Source organism: Dryas octopetala, chromosome 9, assembly GCF_963921425.1.
Source record: "Dryas octopetala chromosome 9, drDryOcto1.1, whole genome shotgun sequence".
In the NCBI taxonomy this organism is placed as follows: Eukaryota; Viridiplantae; Streptophyta; class Magnoliopsida; order Rosales; family Rosaceae; genus Dryas; species Dryas octopetala.
Window position 1 is genome coordinate 6,587,086 of NC_141374.1, and position 12,429 is coordinate 6,599,514.

The 12,429-nt window shown below is 34.1% G+C and overlaps 1 protein-coding gene and 1 pseudogene across 1 annotated transcript; one reads left to right on the plus strand and one right to left on the minus strand.

The window, feature by feature from the left end:
* Positions 1-481: 481 nt before the first annotated feature.
* On the minus strand, positions 482-3,796 carry LOC147273475 (uncharacterized). The gene is made up of 7 exons (XM_086228226.1): positions 3,335-3,796; positions 3,041-3,109; positions 2,686-2,948; positions 2,373-2,591; positions 2,160-2,258; positions 1,986-2,081; positions 482-898 (listed from the first exon to the last, which is right to left on the minus strand). The coding sequence occupies exons 1-7, from the start codon at positions 3,765-3,767 to the stop codon at positions 482-484; spliced, it is 1,596 nt and encodes a 531-aa protein (XP_086084352.1). The 5' UTR covers positions 3,768-3,796.
* Positions 3,797-11,078: 7,282 nt separating this feature from the next.
* On the plus strand, positions 11,079-11,893 carry LOC147273476 (putative gamma-glutamylcyclotransferase At3g02910 pseudogene; annotated as a pseudogene).
* The last annotated feature ends 536 nt before the right edge of the window (positions 11,894-12,429 follow it).

Genomic DNA, 12,429 nt, shown 5'->3' on the forward strand with positions numbered 1-12,429 from the left:
TCTCTGCCGACAAAATAACTTTGTCGTTAGAAATTTCATCAATGATAATTCATGCACAAATTATTTTAATTAAATTAATTACATATTTAAACCTTTTTACAATTAACAAAACTGCAATTAGTGAAAGATACCTTTTTAATTCATATATCAAAAAACATACAATAAGTGAGTTCATGTCCATATAAAATAATACATACCCAACAAATTCCAAACATATAAATAGTACCCTAATTAACCATGCATGTGGCAACCTAATTCCTATCCAAAAAATTTACCCTGCAGTGGCAGCCTAATTCCTATCCAAAAAAATACCCTGCAATGGCAGCCTAATTCACATCCAAAATATACAACATAGCTGCATGCAGTGGCAACCTAGCTAATTCACATCCAAAATATACACCCTGCAGTGGCTGCCTAATTAACATTCAAGATATGTTTGATGCATGTCAAATTTATCAAAAAATATAAAGTCTAGATAACCCTAAAGAGGTGTATGATCATCCTCGTCGTCATGAGCACCATCATCTTGTTCAGGCTGTACCTGAGTATGTGTTGGGGGTAGTACTAACCCAGGGATAAGTGTCTGAAGCTGTGGTAGAAGAAATTGAATCTGTTGCATTAAACCCTCCCTTGCAGCCTTCTCTTCTTGAAGCTGAGCTCGCAGCTGCTCCAATTCTTTAGTAGTGGAATTTGATGGGGGAGTAGAAGATGATGCAAGATCGCGAAACCTCCCATAACCCAATCCACGGATTGCCCGTCCTGGTTTAGTACCCATTACATCCATAACAATTTGAGTCCCAACCTGAACAGGAACTGAAATATCTTCTACTGTTGTACCCTCAGGATACTCCTTCATGATATCATCAAGTATGGCATTTTGCTTCTCCATCATCTTATCCTAGAAACAAGTAAAAAATTTGGATAACATTAATAATCTGTTAGGCAAAATCAATAAGTAAAACTTGGAAAATATAACATACAAGAAGTCTTTGTAAATTTAAAGGCTTTGAGATAAAGAAACCAAATTCTTAGTATAATGGAAAACCAAATATAACATACAAGTAAAACTTGGAAAATATAACATACAAGAAGTCTTTGTAAATTTAAAGGCTTTGAGATAAAGAAACCAAATTCTTAGTATAATGGAAAACCAAATATAACATACAAGTAAAACTTGGTAAATATAACATACAAGAAGTCTTTGAGATAAAGAAACCAAATTCTTAGTATAATGACAGCATAAAGAGGATGCATTTGGATTGAGACAACAAAGGCTTCTTTTTTATTGACCAAGACAAAATATTGGCTTCCTTCAATTTACCAAACAAAAAAGAAAAATATAGGCTTCTTTGTCATGCTTTTACCGTTTTGATTCACATGTCCTTTACTCTTTTAAAAATGCCTAACAGTATAGGCCACTAAGGTCTAGAACTCTACCACTACTGAAATCTTAAATGCCTTTTCTTTTGAAAACTTCTAAAATTTTTCTGGTGAATTGTTCATGTGTGACCTGCACTTTGGTTCTAGATTCAAGTTCAGATAGCATGCTAATTAGTCAAGTATGATGCTATTGTCATCCCTCATCAATCTTTATTTGCTTGCGAAAATGTGAATGTGATGAAACATAACCATTAATGGAGACAATAGAAGTGAATATATATAGCATACAATCTTCATAAGACAGAACACAATCTAGAGAAGATAAGATATTGAAAAAGTGTTATGGTTGACTGGAGTGTGAAACAAAACTTGCAGTCCATTTATAAACCAGTCAATCCAAATCATAAATAAACCCCCTTTGCACCCCTTAATTTATGATCATTAACCTTTTTAAAAAAATTAACAAAACTTAGCTCCTCAAGCTAGGCCCAGATATTATAAGCATAATGGCCATCTTATATATTACAAAAACTGAGAATATTAACAACTGAGAAAATAAGACATTATAAGCATGATGGCCATCTTACATATATTAAAAAACTTACATATTTCTCCTTTGCTAGCTCATTGGTCCATGTTTTACCATCCTTCTTGTGGTGGACCTTCTTGAAGGTGACAACATCTGGAAACTTCTCCCCAGCCTGTAATTAAAACATGATTTTAATTTTACCTTATAAAGAAATCAACATCATTATTCTTATATCACATGAAAATTTTACCTCATAAGCCTCTTGAAATGTCACACCGAACGGACACGACCCAGCACAATGGTTAATAGGCTTCTTGGTCCGGTTAAACTTGTTGGCCTCGGATCGCTTCTGCAATAATTGAAAAGGTTGGAGCATTACATATAGCCAAATGTTACAAGTTGAATATTATAGCATAAATTTGTATATGTAATATTAATTTGTACAAGTGACTGGAATTAATACCAAAAATGCAGGGCTAGAAAAAATATCACACAACTTCTGCCATTGTTCAACATCTCGGTCTGCCATCTCATCAGGAGGAGCTGCCCGTGCATCCTCATCCTTCTCAAAGGAAAGGTAGTAATCATGCAGCTCGTACTTGAACTCATTGTATGCCTTATTCATCACCTTATTAACATATTTATAACACCGGTCATCTTCCAAAGGTATATCAAAGTTTACCTACAATCCACGATTTAAAAAATTTGTAATTATGGCTAAAAAAAATTAATAATAATATAACATATGAAATTGAAAAGGTTAATAGGAAACTCACTGTCAACTCCTCCATAAGGTCAACTCTAACATCTTGTGGAATGTGCCTCCAAAATTCATAATTCATTGGTGCTTCACTTCGTACAATGGCCCCTATGTCATTAGATAACAAGCTTCGTGTGGCTCTGTCAGGTAGATTACTAACGTTATGAAGAGTGACGTGAATCTTCTTCTTCATGGTTCGTGTGAGGGTGGAAGACTTAATTTGTCTACTTGGCCCTCTCACACCCTTTTTAGAAGCAGGCAAAGAACCCTCTGTGGGTGCTGAAAAGAGATAAATCAACATAAATCAAATTACCATACAAAATCAAATTGACTAAAATTAAATAATTGATTTTCAACCATTAACTTCTTACCATGGGAGCCTTGTTCATTACTGGTCTGGGGCATTGCAGAAGAGTCTGCATCCTCACCCAATGAGGGTCCTATATTAACAACAAACATATATAAGTATGAGAAAAATTATGAGAATTTAAAGTCAAATATTATGTACAAAAAAAGACTTACAATCAGCTTAATTGGTCTTGCTGAAAACAAACACTAGACTTAGACAAATTACTTAGAAGATATCCCAAATTCAACTCAACTCCACACCATTTCGAAAATAAAAAAATTTAATCAGATTTTAAGTGGGCTAATGAAGGTCATACCATTAGCAGATGTTCTGGCAGCAGTGCTTTGAGAACAAGACTTGTGACGACGACGTGCACTGGTAGACCGAGTCTGACTGGTAGTTTGGGGCATCGTAGTTTGTGGTGCCATAGTCTGTGGTGGTGAAGTCTGCTGAACTAAAGTCTGGGGAACAGAATTTTGGGGTGGTGAAGTTTGGCGAACTGAATTCTCAGGTGCTGAAGTGCAGCGAGATGAAGTCTCAGGTGGTGAAGTACGGCGAGATGAAGTCTGGAGGACAGAATTTTGGTGTGGTGAAGTACGACGAACTGAAGTCTCAGGTGGTGAACTGAAAGCTGTAAAAAGTCGCTTCCTTGGAGGCCTAACAGGTGGTGGAAGAGGGGTAGACAAGATGGTATCGGTCTTGCTCCTATTGGCTGTACGGCTCCTCTTTGCAGTACAAATAAGATCCATCGTTTGTCCATGGAAGTGCAATATTCTTGCTGGCTATGTAGAACTTATGAACATTAATATAGCACTAAAAATATAAACAAAACTTATACATAGCACCAAAAAAAAAAAAAAAAAACTTAATATATAACAAAAATTAACTCCTAGCAGTACATTATACAAAAGCAATTAACTAATACGGAACAAAAAATAAAATGATCAAATGATTACATATTAGCAATTAACTCATAGCATGAAATAGGTAATACATAGTAGCAAAAAAAATAACTAATACATATCAGCAACTTAACTCGTAAGAGCATCATATAGTTTAGTATACTCATCACTTAAAAAAGCATGCATTTTCTAGCAGCCAATCCCAAGGCTCATTATGTTTAGTTATAATGTATTTAAAAAAAAAAAAAAAAAAAAGAGTCCTCTAGAAATCATATTGAATTTGGATTAAAGTAATGGAAGATGCAAAAGATGTAAAGGAAGCAATTTGGAATATTGAAGGTGCTAGATTTCCTATATATCTTGACACCTAATCTTAAAGTTTTTCTTGTCTAGTGAAAAATTTAAAATTATAAATCATAAGAAAATGGCTGGATTTATTCATATTGTGTAGAGCTTTTCCCTATGTCTTCTAGTTCCCGTTTTAGTTTTTTGTTTGGGGGGGGGGGGGGAGAGAAAGGTAGACAGGGGACATGTAACTCTCACTAGTTAGAACTAATTACTTTCTTTGAAAACAATATTTTCCCTTAATATTTTGAAACACAAGAAATAAGCACAAAAAATATTCGTAAAATCCATCGCCTGTACTTTTCTATTACATTTAAAGTTGCTTCTTAAGGGACTAAAGAAGAGACTTCTAGCCTTAGAAAGTGGCTTCTTTTAAGTTTGTTTTTTTCTTTGTTTTCCTATGACAACTTGTATGAACAGATAACAATATTTAAAAGGGCAAACAAGCATAATTTATCCTTCCCCTAATATGTCAACAACAATTAAACAGGCAAGAACTTTACTTATAATTTGTCATTCACAAACTGGGTGACTATCTTATGGTTACTATATTACTCTAAGAGTGCAAGCTTATTTCTCATCTCATGACAAAATTAGATGCATATATAAACTTAAAATCAAACAGAACAACAAGCAGAAAATTAAACAAACAAAAAACCTTAAAATATAAACCTAATAAAAATTAATACAATAACAAATTTACAAAATCAAATCCAGAAAAAAAAATAGCGGATTTTTACCTCAAATAAGCCCTTGGAGCAAATCAACCTGCAAGCACAATACATTCAGAAACCAAATGATTAAGTTGGAATGAGAAACCCATAATCCATTTAGAAACCATATCATTAAACTGAAATTTGAAAACCAAAACAAACAAGAAAAAGAAGAAAAAAGAAAACCTTTTCTCGCAGGAATAAGGAATGGTTTTCTGAAGTTTGGGTTTTGGGTTTGAGTTTGGATTAAAGGATTTAGGGTTTGGGTTTATAAGGTCACAGAGTGTGAGAAAGGGGCTTGGGGTTTATAAGATCAGAGAGTGGTGGCGATCGAAATGGCAGAACAAATGAAACCCATAGATAGAGTGAGGTGGACTGTGAGAAAGGCGACGGCTGAGCTGGGTTTGTGGCGACGACGATGGAGGTGACGACGATGGAGGCAACGACGACGGAGGCGACGACAACGGAGGCGACGACGATGGAGGCGACGACGACGGAGGCGACGACGATGGAGGCGACGATGGAGGCGAGACTCGTGGGTGGAGAAGAGGCTGAGTTGGGTGGGTGAGAGCGTTCTGTGTTGATGGTAAACTGAGAGACAGAGTGGGGTGTGAGAGACTAAGAGCGTTCTTTGAATGCTCTGTTAATTTTGTTGAGAGGGCTTTTGGTTTTTTTTTTTTTTATGTTTCTCTACTTGGCCCGACTAATTTCTGTCGGCCCATTGAAACCTAAGTCTTCACTACGCGGGAAAAATGCGCGCTATTTTTTTTGTCTAAATAGTTTCATTGTTTTCCCGACAAAACTAAGTTTTTCGCCAAAACTTGTTTTCCCAACAAACTATTTGTCGCCCAAAATCATTACTTTGTCGGCCCATTTGGCTTAACTATTCTGTCCTTTTTTACCGACAAAATTATTACTTTGTCGTTAGAAACCATTTTGCCCGACAAACCTTGTCTTTGCCGGCTAAACTATTGTCGGGAAAAATAAGTTTTCTTGTAGTGATTTCAAGTTGTTCCACGAACTAACAAAAAAATACAAAATGGTAGACAAAATCGGGTTGACAAAAAAACCGAACCGAACCATATTATTTATATATTTTATATTATATAAAAGTTATATATATTGAATAAAAAAGATGTAAGGTGGTTTTTGCACATGTTGGGGTTCGAACCCCATGATCTTGTGAGGAGAGTCAACGTATGAATTCCCACTACACCAAACCACTTATGAAATTCAAGTACATGCAATATATTTATATGCATATTAATACTTGAAATATAATAATTTATAAAATTAAGTATATCTTATATATCATTTTTTTTAAGATATTATTTTAGGTCTCTATTTAAATATTATTATTGCAAAAAGTCTAAAAATTTTACTAGTTTATATTTTATATAATTTATAGTTTCTATATTGTAAACATATTACTAAAAGTCCAAAACTATAATTTATAATTTATATACTAAAATTATTAAAGTATATGATTAATTTTTAAGGTATAAGGTTTCAGACTTTATGGTTTAGTGTATAAGGTTATGGTGTAGAATACTAATTATAATTTTATAAATTATTATATTTCAAGTATCAGTATGCCTATAAATATATTGCATGTACTTAAATATCATAAGTGACTAAATGATGTAGTGGAAATTTACACTTTCACTCTCCTCACAAAGTCATGGGTTTGAACTCAGCATGTTCCAAAAACACCTTATATCTTTTTTATTCAAAATATATAACTTTTATTTAATAAATAAAAAAATAAAAAATATATATAAATAATCAGATTCGGTTTGGTTTTTTTGTCAACTCGGTTTTGTCTTTTATTCTGTATATTTTTTGTTAGTTCATGGACTAATTTAAAATGAACCCTATAGTTAATGGAGAAATTTGAAATGTTTTATAGTTCATAGACCAACTTGAAATGAACCCTATAATTAATGGAGAAATTTGAAATGTTTTATAGTTCATGGACCAACTTGAAATGAACCCTATAATTAATAGAGAAATTTAAAATATTTTATAATTCATAGACCAACTTAAAATGGATTCTATAATTGGTGGATATAAATTTACTTGAGCCTAATAATTAAATAAGAACAATGATATTCACACTCTTATTTTGTCATCCTAAATCTTTTGGAGTGTAAAATAAAAAATTCTTTAATAGAGCAGTTGTGCCGCGTGTCTTCTATGACCTCCAACCACCTCCTCCCACGGCTGGCCGACCTCCAACAACTGTCCAGTGGACCTCCGACGACTGCCACAATACCCAAACGAGGCCTAAGTCTAACTGTCTAAGTATGATCAATGGGTCACAGCGCAAAATGTTGTCTTGGGATGCCCAATATGGTAACCTCCATATATACCTAATTTTGCTTTTGCCAGCCAAGTCTGCAAAATCGGAACTGCAGGCCCATCATTCTTTTCTCTTTCTTCAAAAAGTCTGGTGGGGTTTTATGATATTGAATTGAACTGGGCTAGATGAAGCCGAAGCCAACTCCAAACTCCGACCCAAACAAAGACACCAAAGGCTTCATCATACATCTGGGCTATTTCTCTGGGTTGGATTGAGCCACGTGGCATGCCACTCTTTGCATTTGTTTACATTTTAGAAGGGACAATGCTTGGGTCACCGGGTACCTGCATGTCACCCCATTTTCCGAAAATGCTTATTTGGCAATACAGATTCACGATTAAAATTGTTTATTTTTTAGATTACATATTAAAGATTATCTTTATAAAAAATAAATTCAATTAAAAATTATCTGGTTATATAATTATTATCAAATAAATAAAATAAACAGACGGTTTGTATCTAAAGAGTGATTTATTGATCAAATTGTTTATTTATTTCATTTATTCGATAACAATTATATAATCAAATAATTTTTAATTGAGTTAATTTTTTATAAAAATGATCTTTCTAATCTAAAAAATAAACAATTTTGTTTATGAGCTTACATTGTCAATCAAACAAGCATTTTTAGTGGGTGGGTATATGCAAGGAGTAAAATTTCGGTTTCGAGGAAATTTTCGATGGAAATTTCGACGGAAATTTTCGTGGAAATTTCGATTAAAATTTCGATTTCGACAAAATTAGATAAAAACGACGGAAATTGCTATCAAAACACGGAAATTTTGAATGAAACTTGACCATATGCTTATTTAACATATTATCTACTGTATTGATAAAAAACATTGAAAAAACTAAATTATATAGTAGGTTTTATGTAATATAAGATAAATATAATGCGCGCTGATGGTAAATACTGTTAAAAAAATAGGTCACGAATTAATAATTATATAAATAACACCTCACATTTGCTCAATCTGACCTATGTACCCCATTGTAAACTCTATTATTTTATTAATCTTCATATCCAAATACTAACTTGCTGTGTAGCCTGTGTTATGTTTTTTTTCGTTTTTTTACTAATATACCATATTATGCCTTTTTCATAATTTATGTTTACAATTAAACGAAACACCAAAATGACCAAATCAAACCCCAAATAAAATCTTACATTTTTTTTTTCTTTCCAATTGTCTAAAGACTCCAAATCTCAATCTACCTTAAAAAAAAAAAAAAAAAATTTCTTTCATTTTTTTTTTCTCTTCTTTTTTTTTCTTTTTTTTTTTCCTTTTTTTTTTCTTTTTTTTTTTCCTTTTCCTTTCTTTTTCTCTTCTTTTTTTTCTTTCCCTTTTCTTCTCTTCCCCCGTGATTCACGCCTACCCCCCTACCCCACTCATTCTCTCTCTTCTCTCTCTTCTCTCTCCTCCCTCTCTCTTTCTTTTTCTTTTTCTTCTTTTTTTTCTTCTTTCCTTCTTCTGTTCTTCACTTCTTCCTCCCTGCCCCCGTGATTAACCAGACTCCAGACCTCTTTTTTTTTTTTTTTTTTCTTTCCTTCTTCAGTTCTCATCTTCTCTTTCTCTCTCCTAGTCCCTCACTCCCTCCTTCTCCATGTTCTCTTCTCTTTGCTCCATCTCCCTCTCCCTTCCCGATCTACCTCTCTCCCTCCCCGGATCTCTTCTCTCCCTCCTTCGACGGCGCGCGCGGCACTGTCTCTCCCTCCGGCGATGGTGACGGCGGCGGCTCTGCCTCTTTCCCTCCGATCTCAGCCTCCCCTCTCTCTCCGATCTCTATATCGAAAATTTTTCGAAATTAATTTGGTATGGTGTTAAAATTTCCATATCCCTAAAAAACGAAATTTGACTCCTTGGGTATATGTATATATGACCTCAAGTATTGTCCTTTTAGAAGGGTTTAAAGATTTAGAAAATTAGGATTAAATATCAAATTTCAATAATTTTTTGGTATAGCATGAAGACCATATAATTTTTTAATTGAACTACCAAATTTAAATGTAGTTTTTTAGATTAGGTCACAAATATGTTGACCTCTTTGATTTGAACATTTTCCATTTGACATTTTTATCCTTTGGGCCACATATGATGAGTGTTAGTTAAAATTTATAAGGTTTTGACAAAATTGCCCTGGAGACTTTTATATTATCTTGAAAATTTGATAATGTAGTCTCAACTTCACATTTAGTTGTGACTGTACGACACTCACAACTTCAAATTTAGTTATGACTTAATTGAATTTTTTTTAGAGAAATTATACTACAATATAATATAAATAGAGGTCAAAACAATATTTTTACTCAAAATAATATATAGTATAGTGGTGTGAGTTGTCTTTTTCAATTTACCAAGATAGTCACAGTTAAGTTGTGACTGGATTAAATTTTTTTTTTAATACAATATAGTATAAATTAATGTAATATTTGTGATGTAATATTTTTTTTTTATTGTAGTGGCATGTGATGTAATATATGTAAATTCTAATACATTTTACTTTAGGCTTAATTATCGATTTACCACCCAAAACTGTAACTCATTCCCACTTTACCACCTGAAAGTTTTTTTGTCCCAGATTACCACCTATAACTTACATCCGTGTCCTATTTTACCTTGTTCCTTCAACAATTCCGTTAATGCTGACGTGGCGCGCTAGATGTGCGCCACGTGTCACATCTTTTTTTATTTTTCACATTTTTTTATTTTTATAAACTTTAAAAATTAATTAAAAATAGCTCCGAACTCAGAAAAATACACGAAAAATTTCTACGGACTCGTCTTGACTAGCACTAATTTACTATAAGTTTAAATTACCAATTTTCCCTCTAAAAATTTCCAAAAAAATTAGAAAGTCCAAATTTATTTCTAAAAAATTAAAATAAAATTTCCTCTATTAAATAAATTCTAGAAAAAAATTCTAGAATTTTCGTAAACTCTTGGAAAAATTCTCAAAAATATTTTGAAAAATTACCAAAAGCTTGTTTTAGAGAATTATTTTGAGACTTTACAGAAATTCTTGAATTTTTCTAGAATTTATTTTATAGGGAATTTTATTTTCCTCTAAGACCGAGAGGTCTTTTGGGTAGCAAGTGTTCACGAGAAAGGTATTGTTAGTTTTTAGAAGACTAACGGTGCAGACTTTATATTTTTTGGAGTTCGGGAGATTATTCTATGAATTTCCAAAGAGTCTAGAGTATTTTAATTTTCTAGAAATAAATTTAGACTTTCCAAATTTTTTGGAAATTTTTAGAGGAAAAATTGGCATTTTGACCCCATAGTAAATTAGTACTAGTCAAGACAAGTCCGTAGGAATTTTCCGTGTATTTTTCTAAGCTCGGAGCTATTTTTAATTAATTTTCAAAGTTTATAAAGATAGAAAAATAAAAAAAAATCAAAAAATACAAAAAAAGATGTGACACGTGGCGCACATCCAGCGCGCCACGTCAGCATTAACGGAATTATTGACGGAACAAGGTAAAATGAGACACGGGTGTAAGTTACAGGTGGTAATCTGGGACAAAAAAACTTTCAGGTGGTAAAGTGGGAATGAGTTACAGTTTTGGGTAGTAAATCGATAATTAAGCCTTTACTTTATTAATTTGTTTGACTTTACAACTAATATCTAATCTAAAATGCTATTTAATTTTAATTACTAGACTAAAAAATTATTAAAGTTCTCTGTAAGAAGTGGCCAAAAAAAAACAAAAAAAGGTTCTCTATAAGAATTCCTTCTCGGGATTTTTTGATTCTGCAGTTTTTGCAATCATGGCTGACTGTTTGAACGACGAGTCCAAACCCCACCTAATCTTCACCTACGGCACACTCAAACGAGGCTTCTACAACCACAAACTGACCCAGGACCTGATCAGCCAAAACGACGCCGTCTTCATAGGCCCCTACGTCACCCACCACTCCTACCCACTCGTCTCTGGACCTCACGGCATTCCCTACCTCATCAACCTCCCCGGGTCGGGCCACCGAGTCAAGGGCGAGCTCTACTCCGTGTCGACTCGGGGACTCGCCCGACTCGACGAGTTGGAGGGCACAAGTATTGGACACTACGAGCGCCTGCCCATTAATGTGGTCCGGGGCGAGGGCGAGAACGGCGTCGTTTCGGTGGACGCTGAGGCTTATTACGCGCACAGAAGCTTTGGGGCAGCGATGTGGGAGAGGAATGGGAAGGTGGGTTTCGACGAGTTCACGGAGAATGAGGCCAAAGGGTATGTGAAAAGACAGGATAGGCCTCACGAGGGTTGCAACATTCTCGACGACGTCCGCCAATTTGTGCGTGGAATTTGAGGAATTCTGAGGGGTATTATCGGAAATGTCAGTCAGTGCAGCGGGTGGGGGCTGGGCATGAGGTTCTAGTTTTCCTGCCTCTTTTACACATACTTTACATAATTTGGTGCTTATGAATTCTTATGAGTCGTGTTGTTGGTCATATTAGGTAGAGAAAGAAATTTGTATTTTCTCAATGTGATTTTATATAGTTGATCACTTGTCACATGTACATTTCTTTTCATAAATTCAGATAAATTTCTTCTTGCTTATCTCATCTATATTATATACACACTTATACATATATATCTGCTCAGGGAAAGTCCTATATAAGTATGTGCGGTGACTGAGATGAAATTTCGATAAATTTGGTCATGCTCATTTGTATCCGCTTTAGGTGCATACCTGCAAACTTCGCTCCTGTTTTGTCGGCTTTTATATCAAATTTGAACTCTCGCAGCTAAGTTCCAAAGTTAAAACCTATATAAAGCCTTCACAAGCCATTCTATACTCTATGCTAAATCTGTCAGGAAACAGAGTAAAAAACGATAGAGGGTTTGAGGGATCAGTAGTTTTAAAAAACAGTGCTCGACAACTTGTTGGCACCTTAAGCATGCGAACGTTCGCACTTGAATCTCTCTGCCTATATGTATGTATGTATATATATATATATATATATACTCGCGAAAATATTCTCTTACTAGACAGTATATGGGTTGTCTGTTAAGATGACATAACCCTGTATTTTATCTTTTGTGCACTTTTGGTTTGCCATTGTCATTTAGTTTTATTTATATGGTGAATTC